Source organism: Theropithecus gelada, chromosome 16 (assembly GCF_003255815.1).
Source record: "Theropithecus gelada isolate Dixy chromosome 16, Tgel_1.0, whole genome shotgun sequence".
Classification (NCBI taxonomy): Eukaryota; Metazoa; Chordata; class Mammalia; order Primates; family Cercopithecidae; genus Theropithecus; species Theropithecus gelada.
Genome location: NC_037684.1, coordinates 46,844,209 through 46,867,117, shown reverse-complemented (window position 1 = coordinate 46,867,117; position 22,909 = coordinate 46,844,209). Strand labels below are relative to the sequence as shown.

Here is a 22,909-nt window from a genome sequence, read left to right as displayed (position 1 = left end):
ACAAATTACCGTAATGCCAGAACTAGCAGCACCCGGGCGCATCTCACCTCAGATGTGTCTTATAAACTTGGCCTGTTTCCTGGGCCATTTTGCTCCATCTCCTCTGCCAGCTCCCTCTGCTATTCCTATTTAACCCCCCTTGAAAGAGTTCCTGGAGAATTTCTACTTTCCCCTTCCTCATCATCCTTCCTTCTGATTCAGTTCCACCAAAAGAGCCCGCAGCCAGGGTGAAATCCGGGATGATAAAGAGAGAAGAGCGTGCACAGTGGGACACGCTGAGCAAAGGGGCAAAATGTGGCTCTGCAGGAGCGAGGATTGCACTGGAGGGGATGAGTAATGACTTCCCTTCTGAGACTCCACAAGGGGAAGGCAAAGATCCATCCATTCAGGCGGCAAATATATTTTGAAGGCTTACCATGTGCCGATAGTGTCCTCAGGAGTGGGGAGATACAGAATAAACCAAACAGCCAGATCCCTGCTCCTGTGGAACGTAACATTCTCGGGAGGGAGATGGGCAAGCCGATAAACAAATAAAGATACCTTATTTAATCTCATCTAAAATGCCATGGGTTGTAAGATGCCCCATTATTTTATGGACCACTAAGAAAGAAAAAAGGCAGCCAATTAAATTATGACATGCTGTCGATTATAAGACACATCCTGATCGTGGAGACGTGACGTGGGAAAGAGAGCGCATGGTGGATTGGATAAAATGCAGCATCACAGGCTGTCAGGATTGGAGGGTGCCGGGAAAGGAAGGCAAGTAAGCTTAGTGGGGACAGGGCCGTGGGGTGCTCCTTGGGACGGGGTGTGGCCAACTCTTCTGGGGGAAGTCTTTTTGTTTTCTTTTTTGAGACGGAGTCTCACTCTGTCACCCAGGCTGGAATGGAGTGGCACGATCTTGGCTCACTGCAACCTCTGCCTCCCAGGTACAAGGGGGCAGCTTCCTGAGTAGCTGGGATTACAGGCATGCACCAGCACACCAGGCTAATTTTTGTATTTTTAATAGAGACAGAGTTTCACCATGTTGGTCAGGTTGGTCTCGAACTCCTGAGCTCAGGTGATCCACCCGCCTCAGCCTCCCAAAGTGCTGGGATTACAGGCGTGAGCCACCGCGCCCAGCCCGTCTGGGGGAACTTCTGAAAACGTGCCAGGCTGAGAGTGGGGAGAGGAGCCTCCTTTCACCTCCATGTGCAAAGACGGTATGGGGGGCTTCCAGGTGCCCCCCAGGGAACACTGGGCCCTCTACGTGCTCTTCAACACAGGGCGCCATGCATTTGGGAAAGTATCCCCACTTGGAGGTTCCCAGAGCACACGTGTGTCTGCTTAGTATTGCAACAAAAAATAAGAATTGGGCCAGGTGCAGCAGCTCACACCTGTCATTCCAGCACTTTGGGAGGCTGAGGTGGGAGGAACGCTTGAAACCAAGAGTTCTAGACCAACCTAGGCAACCTAGCAAGACCCCATCTCTACACAGATAGAAATAAAAAATAAAGCCGGGCGCGGTGGCTCAAGCCTGTAATCCCAGCACTTTGGGAGGCCGAGGCGGGTGGATCACGAGGTCAGGAGATCGAGACCATCCTGGCTAACATGGTGAAACCCCGTCTCTACTAAAAATACAAAAAACTAGCCGGGCGTGGTGGCGGGCGCCTGTAGTCCCAGCTACTCGGAGGCTGAGGCAGGAGAATGGCGTAAACCCGGGAGGCGGAGCTTGCAGTGAGCCGAGATCGCGCCACTGCACTCCAGCCTGGGTGACACAGCGAGACTCCGTCTCAAAAAAAAAAGAAAAGAAATAAAAAATAAAATAAATAAATTAGTTTGTCCAATCCAGCATTTCCATGCTAAACTGATCCCAGGATCTTTACTCTATCCCAAAGACTTTGAGAATTGTCACTCTAAGAGCATCTTCCTCCTCTCCCTAGACCCAAAGTGGCACCTCTGAGAAGGTTCTAGACACCAAGATTCACCAGGGACCCCCTCGCAGATTTCCAGGCCTGGGCTCCGCCCAAGCACCCCTCCTAGGCGGAGAGGAGGCAGGAGGCAGGTTGAGAGTGGGTCCACGTCTTGCCCACAGGTGTGCCGCCGCCCTCCATCACCTGGTACAAGGATGCGGCCGTGGTGGAGGTGGAGAAGCTGGCCCGCTTCCGGCAGCGCGGCGACGGGGGCCTGCAGATCAGCGGCCTGGTGCCCGATGACACCGGCATGTTCCAGTGCTTCGCCCGCAATGCAGCCGGCGAGGTGCAAACTTCTACCTACCTGGCTGTCACCAGTAAGTCGGGCCTTCCTTTGTCCTGCCCGTGAGCCCCTCTTCCCAGGACGCGGCTTTCCTCCAAGGTCTTCTCAGGGGGCTCTTGAGCACAGCATGCTCCATGATGCAGAGAGGATCCCCAAAGGCTGCCTGCTGCTCAGCAGCCTGGGGCACAGCCAGTTACCCCTGCTGCCTCTGCAGCCCCGAGTCCAGAGCCCTGGAGGAAATCTCCAGTCCCTAGAAGTTCTCTCCAGTGTCCTGGGGCCCAGGTTGGGTTCACGGCTTTTTGAGAAAAGGAGCTATGAAACCAACCATGGGTACCAGCTCTGGCATTTCAACTGCCCCTGGGTTCCCAGGCAGAGCTGAAGTGACCCCATTCCAGAGGACCTGCTCATGTTTCCAAAGAAGAGAACTGGTGCTTTTCTCTTAGTTCTCCTGCTTGCAAATCCCTTTCTGCCCTTGGAGTCTCTGTCAGGGGTTGTCATAGTTGCCCTGGCCACTTCCCAGAGCTGCTTTAGCAGTCAAAGGTGATACTGTGGGCCGGGCACAGTGGCTCACACCTGTAATCCCAGGACTTTGGGAGGTCAAGCGGGGTGGATCACTTGAGCCCAGGAGTTTGAGACCAGCCTGAGGAACACAGCGAAACCTCGTCTATCAAAAATACAAAAAATTATCCAGGCACGGTGGCACACACCTGTGCTCTCAGCTACTTGGGATGCTGAAGTGGGAGGACCACTCAAGTCCAGGAGGCAGAGGTTGCAGTGAGCCAAGATGGCACCACTGCACTCCAGCCTGGGTGACAGAATGAGACCCTGTCTCAAAAAAAAAAAAAAGATAATACTGTGAGTGGCCCATAAGCTCAAAGGTCTGTGTAAGTGCAAAGTACTGGTGGGCTCCTCAGGAAACACAGGGATGTTCAGGGGTCTCTTTGAGCTCCACAGTGTTCATCACCAGACCCACAGAGGCCCCAGACAGGGCAACTGTGGGGCAGAGAGCTTTTGGGTGTGCCCCAAAGGTGGCTACCAAGGGGCTGCTGACTTGCTTCTGACTTCCAAGTACAGGTGAACTTAGCTCTGTTCCTGTGTCTGGCGAGCTCCTTCCTTGGGTGCTGGGATGAAGCAAGGGGAGCACAGAACCAGGAGGCTGCTCCAACCCTAAACAGTGGCCATGGCCAAATGGAGCTCCTGGGGCAGGGCCACTTAGAAAGTGGCCAAGTCCCCGCTCTTGACTGTGGCTGTTTTTCTTTTAAGAAGCCAGAGCCTTCCTTTCACTTTTGGCTTGTGAACCCCAATAACCTTGTCAGGGAGGATGTGAACTGCCTTCTGGGGTCTTCAGTTTCCCCCAAATGCAGGCCTGAGAATCCAAGCAGGGTAGGGACTGGTGTCACCTGGATCCTTCCACAGGGCAGTTGGCATAGGGGAGTCCTCATGGCCCCTCTGGGCTTCCTCCAAACACTGGGGCCCCATCAAGATGCCCACATCCTTCCTAGTGGAGGCCCCTGATCATGGGAGGCAGAGGATGAGGGCCTGGCCCTCGGTGGGCTTGGAGGCCCCTGGACCTCTGACTTGGGGGGCCAATCCCAGGGTGTGGCTAAAAGGCCCCAATTCTCTGTTTGCAGGCATCGCCCCTAACATCACCAGAGGCCCCCTGGACAGCACGGTGATCGACGGCATGTCAGTGGTGCTAGCATGTGAGACCTCGGGGGCGCCCCGACCAGCTATCACTTGGCAGAAAGGTAGATGGGACAGACCTTCAGAGTGTGGCTGTGTGACAGCCAGAACTAGGCTCTGGAGCCTGCCAGGATGGGTTCCCCATGTACACTTGTGAAGGTCGTATGCTGTACAGCCCAAGAGAGCATCTCTTGGCCGGGTGTGGTGGCTCATGCCTGTAAACCCAGCACCTTGGGAGGCCGAGGTGGGCAGATCACCCTGAGGTCAGGAATTCAAGACCAGCCTGGCCCAAAGTGGTGAAACCTCATCTCTACTAAAAATACCAAAATTAGCCGGGCATGGTGGCAGGTGCCTGTAATCCCAGCTACTCAGCGGGGCTGAGATAGGAGAATCGCTTGAACCCAGGAGGCAGAGGTTGCAGTGAGCCGAGATTGTGCCATTGCACTCCAGCTTGGGAGAGAGAGCAAGACTCCATCTCAAAAAAAAAAAAAAAAAAAAAAAAAAGCATCCCTCACATCCCAGCCTTGCCAGGCTCAAGGTCCAGCTCTTCATCTTCCAAGACCTGCCAGCTTGGTGAGCTACTCACTCTGAGCCTCAGGTTCCCCATCTGTAAACTGGTGACAGTAATATATATACCCCAGGGTAATGTGAAGACTAGACTATAGCGTACACATGAGGGGCTCGCATTGTGCCTGGGAGGCTGGGAAGCCCAGGAAACAACAGGTGCTTGATGATGAATATTATTCTGGTGGTGGCTGCTGCCAGTCTCCTACCCCGGGCAGCTCAGAGGGCTCCAGACAGTGGGGCCAGCAAAGCCCAAGCCACCTCCGTTAAGTCCATCTGCCCTGTGTACTTCCTCTTCGTCTCTGTGCATGCACACTCACCTTCACAACTCTCCCCATGCACACACACATGCACACACACATGCATACACATGTACATACACATGTGCACACACACGTACAAACACAGTTGCTCCTTCACACCAGCAAGCCCCAGCTCAGAGGTGCCTCCTCCAAGGACTCACCCTGCCCCAGCCCCCAGCCCTCCCCTCCAGCCCTGCCTCCTTCACTCCCCTCCTTCTCACACACTCGATCATCGGCTTATTCACCTCGCTCATGGCCCGTCTCCCCGCAAAGTCAGGGGTGTCGGTTTTGTCCACTGCCATCTCCCAGGACCTAGAACAGAGTCTGGCACATGGTAGGCACTCAATAAACATTTGTGGGGAAAATAGGGGCACAGCTAGGCACGTGTTTACACATGGAAATAAGCACACCCACCCAGCACGCTCAGTTCACTGTGCCTGCACGCAGGTACAAACGGACACGCGACCCCCGGATGCACGCATGGAGATTCCCCTCCATACAGAGAGGAGCGTTTCTTTAAAATAGACATAGTCGCAAAGACCTGCATTCCCAGGCTCACTCCTGCAGGTGTACTTGCACTCTCTCTTCCTGCCCCTCTTTCTCTGGCCAGGACTCTCCCAGGCTGGACCCCAGGCTCCCTCAGTCCCCCTGCAGAAGGAGGTCTGTCCTGACCAGAGCTGCTGCTGGGGGACACCGTGTCCCTCTCTACCCCACCCCCACTCCAGGCAGCTCCCGTCACTTCCCTTCACTCCCTTGAAGGTGACTCTCTCCAGAAGCATCCTGCCATAGGACGCCCGTCGTCACCTTGTCAGAGCTGTCCCCCCTCCCAGCCCCCCCACCCAGGTGCCAGCTGCCTCTGAGGGCTGTGCTGGGCTGCTGCTCACCGTCATCAGGAAACTGTGCCCCCTTCTCTGGTGAAGGGCATGTGGTGTGGCAGGCACAGAAGCATCAGGGGACCTGGGCTCTAGGCTGCCTGCTCTGAGACCCTGTGCCCTCATGTCTGTCCCTAAGCCAGAAAGCTCTCCAGGTCTCTCAGCCCCCACCCCAGCCCCACCGCCATCTGTCCTCATTCCTTCCAGCATTTCCAGAGCCGGGGACCTGCGAGGAGACCATGCTGCTCTGGAACAGCAGGAGAGGGGCAGGGTGTGCCCTTGGGGGCTATAGGCTGACCCCCACCCTGTTTTGCCCCCAGGGGAGCGCATCTTGGCCAGTGGCTCCGTGCAGCTGCCTCGCTTTACGCCCCTGGAGTCGGGCAGCCTTCTCATCAGCCCCACACATATCTCCGATGCCGGGACCTACACCTGCCTGGCCACCAACTCTCGGGGGGTCGACGAGGCCTCAGCAGACCTAGTCGTTTGGGGTGAGTGTGCAGAGCCACAGGGCTTTAAACATTGGTGTGTGTGTGTGTGCATCTCTGTAGGTGCTGAGGACTCAGGACAGCTGTGGGGCACAGGCTCACACCACCAGTGTCTCCACCCCCAGTGCCTGTCCCAGTCAGGGCCCTTCTCATCAGAGGGACAGTGACAAAGTGATTCAGAGGCCAGGGACTAGAAAGCTTCTGCCAGTGATGCTATGCTTGGCCGACTTGAGAGAACACTGAGGTTATAGGAGAGTTGTCTTCATACATTTTAGGGCAGAAATTGGCAAATTTTTTCAAGAAAGGGCCAGATCATAAATATTGTAAGCTTTGTGGGCCAGACGGTCTCTGTCACAACAACTCAACTAGCTTCCATTTTATCTAGAAAGCAGCCACAGACAATACGTCATCCAATGGGCGTGGCTGTGTTCCAGTAAGGGTGTATTTAGCCAAAAAGGCCACCTGCCGGATTTGGCCTCCAGCCTGTAGTTAGCGGACCCCTGCTGTAAGAGAGCTTCTCAGGCCACTTCCAACTTCGGATCCACACCCAGGATGCCTGTGGGCCACTTGTCTGGGCTGAGCCCCGGGGTCCTAGTGTGTGAAGCACTAGACTGGAAATCAGAAATCCCTATTTTTACTCTGGCTGGACCACTGATATGCTGAAAATAGGGCCCTGATCGTCCTTAGAGTTTGATCTCTCCATCCCATACATGGTTTGTGAGGGCAGAATTTAATGAGCCCCCACTATGATGTGGCTTCCGAGAATTAAAGTACCAGGGAGCTCACTGTTCTTTTTAAGCATCTGGGGACTTTCGTATGGCACCTAGTCTCCCTTCATCCACCCGGAGTCCAGCCACACGGCCCCCACACCCCTTCTCACCATGCTGTCTCTGCTGTATCTTTCAGCTCGGACCCGCATCACCAAGCCCCCGCAGGACCAGAGTGTCATCAAGGGCACCCAGGCCTCCATGGTGTGCGGAGTGAGCCACGACCCCCGAGTGACGGTCAGGTACTGGCTCTGCTGTTGACTCCAGGCAAGAGGGGAGGGGGAGCCTCTGGCAATAGCTTGTAGCTGGGCGAGTGTCCACACCAGGGAGGTAAGAGCTGCACAGCCATGCCTCCTCCTGGGCAGTGGCATTTCCAGAGCTGAGTGCAGGGCTGAGAGGTAGGGGATATGAAATAAACACCCGGGAGCTGAGCTACCCTGGATTGAGTTAAGCCAGTTTCCAAGGCGGGAGGTAAAGAGGAAGGGGTGCAGAAAGATGAAGTAAGAGGAATGGGAGAAGGGGTGAGGGAAGGGAAAGGAAGAGGCTTGTGGGTTGGTGAGCATGGATGTCAGGGAGTTGCTGTCTCTGGCCCTGGACACCACCGCTAGTGTCCCCCAGCCTACCCCAAGTCTTTGGCCCTCTGGCCTCTGAATGGGGAGCAGAGGGGTCTGGGCAGGTGGATATGGGATCAGCTATAGGGGTGGGGCAGAAGATGACCCCTGGGGGGGATCCTGCAAGAGAAGCACATGAGGGAAACTGAGCGTCCAAACCGAGGTCACCCCACCATCTGCCACGGCCAAGCCAGGACCTTGGCAAAGGACTTGACCTCCAGGTAACTCAGTCCCGCTGTGGAAGCCACTAAAAGGGCTGGGAGGAAGCAGCCAAGAAAGGTATAAAAGCTGGGACCTCTCCCAAGCACCCGAACCAAACCCTACCCCCACCCCCAAGGCTTTGGAAGCTCAAACCAGGAGGAAATCGTCCCTGCCTTCTCTTCCTTGAGCTCCAGAATGCTGAGGGAAATGCAACTGCTTCCTTAGAAATAAATATTCCTTGCGTGTTGCTTCTCTATTTTATGAGCAATATCCCTGCCAAAGCAACTGGCATCGAGGCTGGAAGGGGCCGGAGCTCCTGCACTGGGAGAAATGGCCTCCTCCTCCTCATGCCAGAGGCAGCTGCGTCCTGGGGCGCCATCTGGTGGTCTCTGGGCCTATGACAGTCTGTACAGCCACACCAAATGAGACTCCGGGAGCCCAGGTTGATACAAGGGGCTCGGGGCCTTTGGCCAACACCGATTCTCAGAGAACATATCGGCGGCCCCAGTTTGAGAAACACCTCATTAAGTGTTGACCACTTAAGACAGTCATCACGTGACACTAGCACAAATGCAAAAATTTATGTAGATGTATTAATAGTTAGAAGATTGTTGACAGAGATTCCAGAATATGCTTATTTCTGGGTTTAATAGATTTTTCTTAAAAAATTAACATACCAACTGTAAAAAAGGTCCTGGGAGAGAACCCACATAGAATACTGCTGTGCATCTCGGGCCCATTCATTATGTAGTAGCTATACTTTTAGCATTCATTAATAGGGAAATTCTGAAATTCAGTACACTTTAAATCAGATTTTATTTATAAAAATGTCATCTTTATAAAGATGACTTATTTATAAAAGTGTCAACTTATATTTGAGAAAGACATACATTGTATTCATTCTCTAGACAATTACTGATGCATAATGGGATTTGGGGGCCTCTTGCCAAGTAACCTGCAGACCCACTCTGTAGACCCTTCCAGTGACCTACAGGCCAGAAATCCCTGTTCCAGGTTACTGAAGGGCGGTCCTCGCCTTAAAAGGAATTAATCATCTAGGACCATCTTTTCAAGATGGGGGGTGGGGAGCAGAATCATCCCTTTGTCCCCCGCAGAATTGGCAACGTCTATGCCCAAGGCCACCCCAGCAGTTCCAACTCCAGTCTGTCTTCCTTGGACTGGGGGAACGGGGGCATCCCTTCTGCCCTCTGTCTTGAGGTGGGTCTTTGGGATGGAATGGGACCCAGACCTCAGCAAGTTTAAAAAAGCTCCCCAGGTGATTCTAATGTGTCACCAGGATTGAAAACCCTGTTCTATTTGCAAAACACAGCAGAGTTCCCTAAGCAGACTATTAGGTGGGTGCAAACGTAACTGTGGTTTTTGCCTTTGAAAGGAATAGTCAAAACTGCAATTACTTTTGCACCAACCTAATAGAAAGGATCTCAACAACCACATCAGACTAAAGTGGTGCCGCTGAACCCTGAGTAACACGTCCTCAGAGCAGAACCAGGTGCAGGGGTGACAACCTGAGCAGGTGCAGGGGTGAGGGCCTGGGCAGGTACAGGTTTCCAGCATGAAAACCTCCAAAACAGTTCTAGAAAAAAAACACTTCTGGCCAGGTGCCGTGGCTCACACCTGTAATCCCAGCACTTTGGGAGGCCAAGGTGGGGGGATCACGAGGTCAGGAGATCGAGACCATCCTGGCCAACATGGTGAAACCCCGTCTCTACTAAAAATACAAAAGAAAATTAGCTCAGCCTCCCAATGTGCTAGGATTACAGGCGTGAGCCACCACACCCAGCTGGACTTTGACCATTCTAATAGCTGTGCTGTGATATCTCATTGTTGTTTTAATTTGCGTTTTCCTAATGACATATGATGTACAACATCTTTTCATTTGCTTATTAATCTTCTGTGTACCTTCTTTGGTGAGGCATCTGTCAATGACTATTTTTTAATCAGATTGTTTTCTTATTGCCCAGTTTTAAGAGTTCTTTGTAGATTTTGGATAGCAGTGCTTTATCAGAGATATCGTTTACAGGCTGGGTATGGTGGCTCACGCCTGTAATCCCTACACTTTGGGAGACCAAGGTGGGCGGATCACAAGGTCAGGAGATCGAGACCATTCTGGCTAACACGGTGAAACCCCGTCTCTACTAAAAAGACCAAAAAAAAAAAAATTAGCTGGGTGTGGTGGCGGGCACTGTAGCCCCAGCTACTCGGGAGGCTGAGGCAGGAGAATGGCGTGAACTGGGGAGGCGGAACTTGCAGTGAGCGGAGATCGTGCCACTGCACTCCAGCCTGGGTGACAGAGAGAGACTCCGTCTCAAAAAAAAAAAAAAACAGAGATATCATTTACAAATATTTTCTTCTAGTGTGTGCCTTCTCTTTTTATTCTCTTGAAAGTGTCTATCGAAGAGCAGCAATGTTTAATTTAATGAAATCCAGCTTATCTGTTCTTTCCTTCATGGATGGTGCCTTGGGTGTCGTATTTTAAAAGTCATTGTCAAACCCAAGGTCATCTAGATGTTCCCCTGTATTATCTTCTAGGAGTTTTATAGCTTTGCATTTCACATTTAGATCTGGGATCCAATTTGAGTTAATTTTTGTGAAGGGTGTAAGATCTGTGTCTAGACTTTTTTCTTTTTCTTTTTCTTTTGTATGTGGATGTCAAGGTTTTCCGGCACCATTTGTTGAAAAGTCATCTTTTTTATTTTTGTCTTTTTGTTTTGTTTTGTTTCCACATAACTGATTTGTTGGAGAAACCAGGTTCTAGAAGACAGAGGTCAGCAATCTTTGCTGTAAAGGACCAAAAAGTAAACATTTAGGCTTTACGAGAGCCATATGGTCTTGTTATGACTACTCAACTCTGTTTATAGTGCTAAAGCAGCCATATATAAACAGGCACTACATAAACAGATGGGCATGTCTGTGTTCTAATAAAACTTTATTTACACAAACAGGCAGCAGGCCACAGTTTGTTGATCCTGCTATGGAATATTCAACATCCTGGATTTGCCTGGCTGCTTTCTCACAGTGTTGTGAACCTGTTTTTCTATCCCCTGTATTTCTAATTTGATTGCAGTAACTGCTGATTAGATTCACGTTCAGTTGTTTTGGCACAAATACTTCACAGGCAATGATCTCTGCTTCCTAAAGCACCACATTCTGAAGCAAAGAATGTCTGCTTGCCATAGGCTATTTCCTACATGGGAATTACTCTCTGCAACTGAATTTGCATTTAAGTAAAATTCTGCCCATCCTATGAGTGCTGGCAAGTCCTTTCTAAATAAAGAGATGAATTTGAAGGTGATTACTGTTGTTGATTTGTAAATAGGTATAAGCCTTAAAAATTAACAATTTCACTGCTGAGAATTTGTCCTTGAGGAAGTGATTTGGAACGGTTGTAAACGTTTTGCCATAAGGACCACAGCTTTAACTATAATATTGGAAAACAAGGAGCTAAACTGGATGTCCAACATTATGGGATCGGCTAAATTACAAAGCAGCTGTACTGAAACATTGTGCATCCAATAAAAAATCATGGTGTGGAAATGTCACATCAAAAAGAGTTTATGATATTTTTATTGAGTCAAAAAGCAGCTTTAAAAACAGGATGACTGGCCAAGCATTGTGGCTCAAGCCTGTAATCCCAGCACTTTGGGAGGCTGAGGCGGGTGGGTCACTTGAGGTCAGGAGTTGGAGGTCAGCCCAGCCAACATGGAGAAACCCCGTCTCTACTAAAAATAAAAATAAAAAAAAAAAACAGCCCAGCATGGTGGCACAGGCCTTTAATCACAGCTACCAAGGAGGCTGAGGCAGGAGAATCACTTGAACCCAGGAGGCGGAGGTTGCAGTGAGCCAAGATCATGCCACTGTACTCCAGCCTGTGTGACAGAGTGAGACTGTGTCTCAAAAAGAATAAAAGAAAATAAAAAATAAAAACAGGATGGCTGAATAGATTGCTATATACCATTCATGTAAATATACTGTATCATTTAAAATGTATAACGATGGCTAACTTTTACTGACCGCTTGCCATGGTTCAGGCACTACTCTATTTTATATCAGCTCGCACAATCCTCACAGCAGTGCAGTGAGGTGGGTGGTGTTAGTTTCCTCATATTACAGGTGAGGAAACTGAGGCCCAGCAAGGTTAAATAAACTCACCCAAGGCCAGGCGCAGTGGCTCACGCCTGTAATCCCAGCACTTTGGGAGGCTGAGGCAGGTGGATCACTTGAGGTCAGGAGTTAGAGTCCAGCCTGGCCAACATGGTGAAACCCCATCTCTACTAAAAATACAAAAATTCGCTGGGCATGGTGGTGCTTGCCTGTAGTCCTAGCAACTTGGGAGGCTGAGGCACGAAAGTCACTTGAACCTGGGAGGTGGAGGCTGCAGTGAGTCAAGACTGCACCACGGCACTCCAGCCTGGGCGACAGAGCCAGACTTTGTCTAAAATAAATAAATGCATTAATAAATGAGCTCACCCAAAATCACAAAGCTGGAAAGTAGCAAAGCCAGCCTTTGGCCTGAGAGTCTGACTCCTGAGTGTAGCGGCGCTGCCGTGCACTGCCTGTCCGGGCAGGGAAGGAGGGTCTGGAAGATAGGCACGCACTCAAATGTTAATCATGGTTCCCCATTATCGGAAAACTTTTGAGTTTTCTTTTTCTTTTCCTTTCTTTTTTTCTTTCTTACCTGTACTTTTTACTTTTCTGTTGGTTCTGCTTCCGTTTTTTGTGGGGGCTTTTTTTGGTTTTTTTGAGACGGAGTTTTGCTGTGTCACCCAGGCTGGAGTTCAGTGGCACCATCTCAGCTCCCTGGAACCTCCACTTCCTGGGTTCAGGTGATTCTCGTGCCTCAGTCTCAAGATTAGCTGCGATTACAAGCAGTGGCCACCACGCCCGGCAAATTTCTGTATTTTTAGTAGAGACAGGGTTTTGCCATGTTGGCCAGACTGGTCTCAAACTCCTGACCTCAGGTGATCCACCCACCTTGGCCTCCCAAAGTGCTGGGATTACCTGTGTGAGCCACCACACCCGGCTTGTTTCAGCTTTTGAAACTTAGGTTAAAAATATTATAGATTCATTCTCCGTAGTTATCTGACATTCCGTAAACCCAGATAGTCCTGGGAGCCAGCAGCTCAGGCCCCCACCCTCTACCCCAGTTGACCGGGGCTATTTGCAAGGCACCTCAGCCACCACCAGGTTCCTCACACTTGTACTGAGAACCAAGGCCAACCTTCCCTGGGGTCACTGCGTGGCATCCTGCCCCCCAGGGCTGGCACTCCCTGCACGTGGATGACAATGAAAATGGTTCTATTTCCTCAAGAACAAATCCGGAGAAGATTTTTTTTATTGTCAGGCACTGGTGCGTGTGTAATTTCTCAAGCCCCGTTTGTATTGACTGACCGAAGCTAAAGTGATTTTTTGGACACTAAAGTCAATTTGTCACACTGATGCATTGATATCATGATTCCCCTCGTAAAACTAATTCCTAAATGTAGTCTATGCGGAAACTTGAATTCCTTTTTTCAGCTGTAATCTTTTAACCTCTTCAGAATACCTTTCACTGGGTGTTTTGCAGTCGCTTCTGGCCAGAAGCAACAATGCTTTGACCCGACCTGAACTGAAGGTATAAAGACCAATAATGACTGACTGTGTTCACTCTCCCGGACACAGCACCCTCCCCACAGGAACGATGGGCTTCCAGGCTGCCTGGCCTTCAACAGTCCTGCTTCCCCATCCCAGTGTCCTGCCCGGCTGTTGCCTGCAATGGTCCTCTGCCCAGCTTTGGAGATATTTTCTCAGGACAAGCTTCAGGCTGAGCCCACTCCCGAGGCACCTTCCTCTCCCTCTGTACTTACGGGTTCTTCTTACTTTTAGGTACATCTGGGAGAAGGACGGGGCCACCCTGGGCGTGGAGAGCAATCCCCGTATCCGCCTGGACAGAAACGGCTCCCTGCACATCTCACAGACGTGGTCCGGAGACATCGGCACGTACACCTGCCGGGTGATCTCGGCGGGAGGCAACGACTCTCGCAGTGCCCACCTGCGAGTCAGGTAAGGGCAGCCCTCCCAGGCCCGGGCAGAGGAGGTCCAGGCGACGGCAACTGGGAGGCTCAGAGCCAGCCAAGTCCCTTTGGTCAGATCCCCAGGCCACACATGACATGAACTGTTCAGCTTTGCTCAGGACACGCCCCCAGCATCCTTCCAGACCTTTCTCTCAGTTAGGACCCCCGTCAAGAACTGGGGTATATGAGGATGGCTTTAGCCGGAGGGCTGTGATTCCAGAGAGAAAAATCTCCAGGTAGATGGCCCGAAGGCCACATTTTATGTCTGAGCATGAGCAATCACGGAAGCGCAAGGCCCACACAACCTGTGTCTACAGTGTCCCTGTCACCTGCCTGCAGACCACACAGGGATGCCTGACCACGTGTCTCTCTCCTCCAGGCAACTGCCCCACGCACCCGAGCACCCAGTGGCCACTCTCAGCACCGTGGAAAGACGAGCCATCAACCTGACATGGACCAAGCCCTTTGACGGCAACAGCCCCCTGCTCCGCTACATCCTGGAGATGTCGGAGAACAGTAAGGTTCCTGGGGTCACCTCCAGCACCCCCTGCCCAAGCTTGGACTTAGGAGTCAGCCCTGGGCTGGGGTCCCAGCTCTCCTGCTTCCTAGTTCCGGGCCTTTGAGCAGAGTCCTCCCTCTGGCAGCCTCAGCTTCCCCATCTCTGAAGAAAACACAGGCATCTGCCTGTCAGGCCCTGTTACAGTTGAAAGAGATGATGCACAAGAGGTGCTTAACTCAGGGCCTGACACAGCAGAAGCTGCAAAGAAAATGGCCAGTATTTATTATTTATTTATTTATTTATGTATTCCCCAAGTCAAATTAGCAGGCATCATTTGAATTGCATTTTATTTATTTGTATTTATTTATTTATTTTTGAGACGGAGTTTCACACTTGTCACCCAGGCTGGAGTGCAATGGTGCCATCTCAGCTCCCTGCAACCTCCGCCTCCCAGGTTCAGGTGATTCTCTTGTCTCAGCCTCCCGAGTAGTTGGGATTACAGGCATACATCGTCATGCCCAGCTAATTTTGTATTTTTAGTAGAGATGGGGTTTCATCATGTTGGTCAGGCTGGTCTCAAACTCCTGACCTCAGGTGATCTGCCCACCTCAGCCTCCCAAAGTGCTGGGATTACAGATGTGAGCCACCATACCCAGCCTGAATGGCATTTTAAACACAGCTTGCCTAGAGCTTATCAATTTGTGGGGGATAGTGGGGGAGACGAAGGCATCTCAGTTCCCATGAGCCCTTACTTTGCTCCGGCACCCCCCATCCTCTCCTCCCCCAGGGTCGTGTGAGCTAATGGGACCTAGAAAAATGGCATGGCGGGCCACTCCTGGACCAAGCTGGGGAGGCTGTCTCTTGCCAGCCCCAATGAGGCTGGACCCTGCTGGGAGTGGGGAGTAAGAAGCATGCCCCATCCTACCCAAGATGCCCACTTCTGCCCCACTCACTGTCCCTGCAGATGCCCCCTGGACTATACTCCTGGCCAGTGTGGACCCCAAAGCTACCTCAGTGACAGTCAAGGGCCTGGTTCCTGCACGCTCCTACCAGTTCCGTCTTTGTGCCGTCAACGACGTGGGGAAAGGACAGTTCAGCAAAGACACCGAGAGGTGAGGGCAGTGGGCGCTCTAGAGGGGCGTCACCAAGACTCCAACAGGGAGGGGCTGCAGCCGAAACCCATGTGGCAGATTCTGGCTCAGCTTCTCTTGGCCCTCTCTAGTCTTCCTCCTCTGTAGAAAGAGAGTGCAATCCTGGTGAGCACCTCGCCAGGATGTTGCAAGGGTTAAATGGGGTGATGTGAGTACGGCGCTGGGGAACATGGTGAGCACCAGCCAAATGTAGTCATCCCGGTTACTGGGAGCTGTGCAAGCTCAAAGGCTCACCTTCTTCCGTTCCACATCTGCATGGGCTACTATCCTACTCTCGTTGTTAAATGGATGCAAAATTCCAGAGAGATACAGTATCTACACAGATCTCCATAGCCACATGTTGCACGACGCCAGGCCCTGCTAGGGTTCCCACAAAGCTTTTTTAAAATGATGGAAATTGCTGGGCATGGTGGCTCACGCCTGTAATCCCAGCACGTCGGGAGGCTGAGGCAGGCAGATCACCTAAGGTCAGGAGTTCGAAACCAGCCTGGCCAACACAGCAAAACCACGTCTCTACTGAAAATATGAAAATTAGCTGGGCGTGGTGGTGGGCACCTGTAATCCCAGCTACTTGGGAGGCTGAGGCATGAGAATTGCTTGAATCTGGGAGGCAGAGCTTGCAGTGAGCCGAGATCCAGCCTGGGTGACAGAGCAAGACTCTGTCTCCAAAAAACAGAAGGAAATTGAGTAAAAACAGCAGGTACTTCATATAAAAACATCACACAGGCCGGGTGCGGTGGCTCAAGCCTGTAATCCCAGCACTTTAGGGGGCTGAGGCAGGCAGATCACGAGGTCAGGAGATCGAGACCATCCTGGCTAACATGGTGAAACCCTGTCTCTACTAAAAAAATACAAAAAACTAGCCGGGCATGGTGGCGGCACCTGTAGTCCCAGCTACACGGGAGGCTGAGGCAGGAGAATGGTGTAAACCCGGGAGGCGGAGCTTGCAGTGAGTTGAGATCCTGCCACTGCACTCCAGCCTGGGCGACAGAGCAAGACTCCGTCTCAAAAAAAAAAATCACACAGTGATACCCATCTGTGTAGAAGGAGAATTCTATCCTCTCCAGCTCCGTAGAACAAGCAGCCACTTCTAGCAAGAAAGATGTCAAGGGAGAGGTCAGAACAACCATGATACAAATCACATGTGCAAAGCTGTGCACTTGGCTCTTTAAAAGACGCCTGGGGCTTAAATCAATCCTGGTCGTTTTGCCACAGTTGCAATAAGCTTCGGTCTCTCTGGCTTGTACTAGGATAGCACCACTGGCGTCAAGACACTCTCACAGGAGGGAGCAGTAGCAAGTGGCAGCCCATGTGGAGAGCGGTTACAGGAGGATTTACATATTCACTGTTTACTGAGCAGCTACTGTGTGCCATGCCATATTTGGACCACTGGAGGGGGGAATGAACAGACACAGCCCCAGCCCATCTGGAGATACAAAATCCCAACAACAGAGAGGCTGAAAGCTGCAGCTACCCTGCAGTTTCTCCTTCCCTGCGGCTGTACCACATCACACTGACTCACCTTCCTCATGTGCCTTCATGCCAACGGCCCTGAGTCACCAAGGAAAAGGCTAAATCCTCACACTTGTAATCCTAGCACTTTGGGAGGCCAAGTGGGGGCGGATCACTTGAGGTCAGGAGTTCGAGACCAGCCTGGCCAACATGGTAAAACTCCATCTCAAAATACAAAAATTAGCTGGGCGTGGCGGCACGTGCTTGTAATCCCAGCTACTCAGGAGGCTGAGGCAGGAGAATCGCTGGGACCCAGGAGGCTGAGCGTGAAACCCTGTCTCAAAAACAAAAAAGAAAAAGGCCAAATCACTCTTACCCCAGCCTCTACAAAAACATGGGAGCAGACCAGGCACGGTGGCTCATGCCTGTAATCCCAGCACTTTGGGAGGCTGAGGCAGGTGGATCATCTAAGGTCAGGAGTTTGAAACCAGCCTGGCCAACATGGCGAAACCCCGTCTCTACTAAAAATATAAAAATTAGCTAGGCCTCGCGGTGGCTCACGCCTGTAATCCCAGCACTTTGGGAGGCCAAAGCGGGCGGATCACGAGGTCAGGAGATTGAGACCATCCTGGTTAATACAGTGAAACACCGTCTCTACTAAAAATACAAAAAACAAAAATTAGCCAGGCGTGGTGATGGGCACCTGTAGTCCCAGCTACTCCAGAGGCTGAGGCAGGAGAATGGCGTGAACCCAGGAGGCGGAGCTTGCAGTGAGCTGAGATCACCCCTCTGCACTCTATCCAGCCTGGGCGACAGAGTGAGACTCCGACTCAAAAAAAAAAAAAAAAAAAATTAGCCAGGCTTGGTGGCAGGCACCTATAATCCCAGCTATTCTCGAGGCTGAGGAAGTAGAATCGCTTGTACCCGGGAGGCGGAGGTTGCAGTGAGCTGAGATCATGCCACTGCACTCCAACCTCTGCGAAATAGCAAAACTGTCTCAAATAAAACATGGGAGCGAGCGGCATGCTTAGGAAAGCTATCCATCAAAAAGCAAAAACATAAACAAAAAGGGAAAGACATCGATCAAAAACAATTGACTTTTGTTTGGAATGGACACGTGTCCGTGATGTGAAAAGTACACTGAGGCAGAACACGGCGTCCCCCAGCAATGTCAGAGAAAGACATGCTGTCGTGCTTGGCTCCGGAAGCAGAGTGGGTGCCCTTGGCTCTCACCCCCATACGCCATGCCTGCCCTGCTTCCGCCCGGGGCTCAGCTGACTAGCAGAGGAGGCCTAGTTAAAGTATACCAGCAGCTGGTCACTGGGATGTGACCAACACTTCTGCTTCTAGAATGCTTGGACACTCATGACCTCATCAGCCCCAACAGCAGCTTCTTTGACAAATAGGAAACTGAAACTTACACCCCTCAACAGCACCAAAAACATGTACATTAGTTCTTTCTGTTACCAGGCTGGAGTGCAGCAATACAAACACAGCTCACTGCAGCCTCAACCTCCTGGGCTCAAGCCATCCTCCCACCTCAACCTCCCAGGTATTTAGGCTTACAGGTGCAAGTCACCACGCTGGATTTGGTTTTTTTGTTTTTTTGGTTTTTTTTTTTTTTTTGGTAGAGACAGTGTCTTGCCATGTTGCCCCGGCTGGTCTTGAACTCTGGCCCTCAAGTGATCCTCTTGCCTCAGCCTCCCAAAGTGCTGGGATTATAGGCATGAGCCACAGCATCTGGCCTTACAGTTTTTAAAAGACAAACATATATATATGTCTCAGGTTAGGTGACTTGCCCAAATGCACACAGCAGTTGTACAGAATTATCCAGTGTCAGAGCAGGCCAGGGTTCAGCCTCCTCATATCTCATTAAACTCCTGTGTTTGACTCCACGACTAAGAGCATTGGTGTTTTGTGATCCAGGGTCTCCCTCCCCGAGGAGCCCCCCACGGCCCCTCCACAGAACGTCATTGCCAGCGGTCGAACCAACCAGTCCATCATGATCCAGTGGCAGCCGCCTCCTGAGAGCCACCAGAATGGGATTCTCAAGGGCTACATCATCAGGTGGGTGTCCACCCTGGGGACAGGAGCCCAGTCCCGAGGGGAAAGGCATGGGGGAAGATCGGGAGTGGACTGGAAAACAGTGCAAATTTATGGCAGGCCCTTTGCCATCTAGCAAGGACCAGGCAACAGGAAGTGCCTACACAATGATAGGAAGGATTTAGGTTAGACACCTAGCAGAACTTCCAGCAGCAAGACCCCTGGACACCAGCAGGAATGCTTGAGAGGGGAGTCTGTATGGGCTGACACAGGAACAGGCCTACAAGGAGACAAGAGAAGAAGGAAGTAACTATCCGAGGGGCAACCCTCTGGGAAGCTGTGAATATTCCATCAGAGGCCAGAATTCTCTTGACCCGTGAGTGGAGAAACCAGCTACCAGCTGGCCGAAGAACTGATGGAAAAGTGAAAGTTCTTTCTTTGGTTATTAATGGAAATGAAGCCCAGTTATACGGACCCTTATCTTTGCATTTGACTGAGGGACTTAACCTAAATGAGAGTCATTAAGGGTCACTAAAATGTGGCATTCATAAGTTCAAATTCATAAGTTATTTGAGGTTACTGAGAACTCTCATTGATATTCTGGATTTTGGCTGCAAAATGCTACGCAACTTCGTGTGTCTCATTCCTGCACGTACACACCCTCGCAGTGGCTTAACTGCTCCGTATTGGTTAATTTTGTTGTGGGTTTTCCACTAATCCTGAAGGGCAGTGGTTCTCAAAGTGTGGTCCCAGCACCCATAGCATCAGCGTCACCTGAGAACTGGTCAGAAATGCAAATTATCAAGTTTCTCCAAGACCTACCAAACCAGAAACTTTAAGGAGAGGCTCAGAAAACTGCTTTTAAAAAAGTCTTCCAGGCCGGGCACAGTGGCTCATGCCTGTAATCCTGGCATTTTGGGAGGCCAAGGTGGGTGGATCACAGGATCAGGAGATTGAGACCATCCTGGCCAACATGGTGAAACCCTGTCTCTACTAAAAATACAAAAAATAGTTGGGCATGGTGGCACACGCCTGTAGTCCCAGCTAGTCAGGAGGCTGAGGCAGGAGAATCACTTGAACCCAGGAGGCGGAGGTTGCAGTGAGCCGAGATTGCGCCACTGCACTCCAGCCTGGGCAACACAGTGAGACTCTATCTTTAAAAAAAAAAAAAAAAAAAAGTCATCTAGATGACTTTGATGCATCTTGAGGTTTAGAAAAGCAGTGTTTTAGGGCATTGTAATGCATTGGCATGCTTTTGAGGTCCTTAATTTTCCAATAATTAGATGCTGAATTATATATGCACTGTGTTTCTCAAATGAGTGATCCATCCTTTGTGTCTGACCCCCAGAATTTGCTCGGACACATTCACTTCTTTAGTGCCGTGAGTTCTTTTTGCCAGTGGAGGTAGAAATGAGTCAAGTAGGTAGCCCGGGTATTTCATCCACCTGGGCAAGTAACTGTCAGAAGAGGGAGCCTGTATCCTAGAGAGGGAAAGAAAATGAGCCCAGGCTTCAGGGACAGCTGTCCTGTCCATGACGCCTCAAAGGCTGAGACCTGTGAGATCTGCCCTGTGACCTCTCAGTGCCCCTAATTAGCAATCCTCACCCCTCAAAAAGAATAGTCCAGACACATCTCCTAGACCTCTGCTACCCAGGAAGGTAACCATTAGTCAGCTCTGGCTACTTAAACTATAGTCGACCCTTGAACAATGTGGGGGCTAGGGGTACTGACCCCCACACAGTTGATAATCCATGTATAATTTTTTTTTTTTTTTGAGACAGGGTCTCACTCCATTGCCCAGGCTGGTGTGCAGTGGCTCAATCTCAGCTCACTGCATGCAACCTCTGCCTCCCAGTTTCAAGCAATTCTTCTGCCTCAGCCTCCCGAGTAGCTGGGATTAGAGGTGCCCACTATCACGCCTGGCTAATTTTTTCTTTTTTCTTTTTTTTTTTTTTTTTTGAGATGGAGTCTCACTGTCACCTGCTGGAGTGCAGTGGCGTAATCTCAGCTCACTGCAACTTCCACCTCCTGGGCTCAAGTGATCCTCCTGCCTCAGCCTCCCGAGTAGCTGGGACTACAGGCGTGGGCCACCACATCCGGTTAATTTTTTATTTTTAGTAGAGACAGGATTTCACCTTTTTGGTCAGGCTGGTCTCGGACTCCTGACCTTGAGTGATCCACCCGCCTGGGCCTCCCAAAATGCTGGGATTATAGGCACGAGCCCCCATGCCCAGTCCAATCCACATATAATTTTTGACTCCCCAAAAACTTTTTTTTTTTTTTTTTTTTTTTGAGATGGAGTCTCGCTGTGCTCCCTGGCTGGAGTGCAGTGGCGTGATCTCGGCTCACTGCAAGCTCCGCCTCCCGGGTTCACGCCATTCTCCCGCCTCAGCCTCCCAAGTAGCTGAGACTACAGGCGCCCGCCACCACGCCCGGCTAGTTTTTTGTATTTTTAGTAGAGACGGGGTTTCACCATGTTAGCCAGGATAGTCTCGATCTCCTGACCTCGTGATCCACCCGCCTCGGCCTCCCAAAGTGCTGGGATTACAGGCTTGAGCCACCGCACCCGGCCCCCAAAAACTTAAATACTAATAGCCTACTACTGGCCAGAAGCCACACCTATAACAAAACAGTCGATTAACACATATATTTTTATGCATTTATGATATAACTTTTTCTTAATTTTTTCAATATTTCTAGGCTATGTGGTTCATCTGCGAGTTTTTTCAAATTGTCACAAATCTCTAAAACTTTTTCTGATATGTTTATTTTTAAAACTCTGTGTAGCTGGGCATGGTGGCTGACACCTGTAATCCCAGCTCTTTGGGAGGCCAAGATGAGTGGATCATGAGGTCAGGAGTTTGAGACTAGCCTGGCCAGCATGATGAAACCCCGTCTCTACTAAAAATACAAAAAATAAGCCAGGCATGGGAGTGCATGCCTGTAGTCCCAGCTACTCGGGAGGCTGAGGCAGGAGAATTGCTTGAACCCAGCAGATGGAGGTTGCAGTGAGCCAAGATCGTGCCATAGCACTCCAGCCTGGGTGACAGAACGAGATTCCATCTCAGACAACAACAACAACAACAACAACAAACTCTGTGTATATATGAACCTGCACAGTTCCAGCCTGTGTTGTTCAAGGGTCAACTATAAGCAAAACTAAATCAAATTCAAATTCAGGCCAGGGCTCAGGCCTGTAACCCCAGCACTTTGGTAGGCAGATCACCTGAGGTCAGGAGTTTGAGACCATCCTGGCCAACATGGTGAAACCCCGTCTCTACTAAAAATACAAAAATTAGCAGATGTGGTGGCACATGCCTGTAATCCCAGCTACTCGGTAGGCTGAGGCAGGAGAATTACTTGAATCTGGGAGGCAGAGGTTGCAGTGAGCCGAGATCACGCCACTGCACTCCAGCCTGGGTGACAGAACAAGACTCCGTCTCAAAAAAAAAAAAAAAAATTGAATTCATTTCCTCGGTTGCACTAACCACATTTCAAGTGCTCAGCAGCTGCATGTGCTGGCAGGCACCCTGTCGGACAGCACAGATGCAGAGCACTTCCGCCACCACCGGAAGTCCTATTGGACAGCGCTGCTCCAGACAATTTCCTGGGCATGAGGCCAAGCAAGCTGACTCCGACTCCACTGTGCCTCGCCTCTTCCCCTCAGGTACTGCCTGGCCGGGCTGCCCGTGGGGTACCAGTTTAAGAACATCACGGATGCTGATGTAAACAACCTGCTGCTGGAGGACCTCATCATTTGGACCAACTATGAGATCGAGGTGGCTGCTTACAACAGCGCTGGGCTGGGCGTCTACAGCAGTAAAGTCACCGAGTGGACGCTGCAGGGAGGTAGGTAGAGACTGTGGCCTCAGACCAGACGCAGTGGCTCATGTGTTTAATCCTAGCACTTTGAGAGGTCAAGACGGGAGGACTGCTCAAGCCCAGGAGTTTTAAACCAGCCTGGGCAACATAG

The 22,909-nt window shown here is 50.9% G+C and overlaps 1 protein-coding gene across 1 annotated transcript in view; it reads left to right on the top strand.

Annotated features, from left to right (window-relative positions):
* Positions 1-22,909, top strand: part of SDK2 (sidekick cell adhesion molecule 2) — a 311,805-nt gene that overhangs the window by 205,083 nt on the left and 83,813 nt on the right. The window contains exons 9-17 of the mRNA XM_025361915.1: positions 2,075-2,269; positions 3,867-3,983; positions 5,977-6,144; positions 7,048-7,150; positions 13,604-13,780; positions 14,171-14,307; positions 15,255-15,402; positions 18,820-18,960; positions 22,604-22,785. Coding sequence (XP_025217700.1) covers positions 2,075-2,269; positions 3,867-3,983; positions 5,977-6,144; positions 7,048-7,150; positions 13,604-13,780; positions 14,171-14,307; positions 15,255-15,402; positions 18,820-18,960; positions 22,604-22,785 — 1,368 coding nt within the window. The remainder of the gene's footprint in view (positions 1-2,074; positions 2,270-3,866; positions 3,984-5,976; positions 6,145-7,047; positions 7,151-13,603; positions 13,781-14,170; positions 14,308-15,254; positions 15,403-18,819; positions 18,961-22,603; positions 22,786-22,909) is intronic.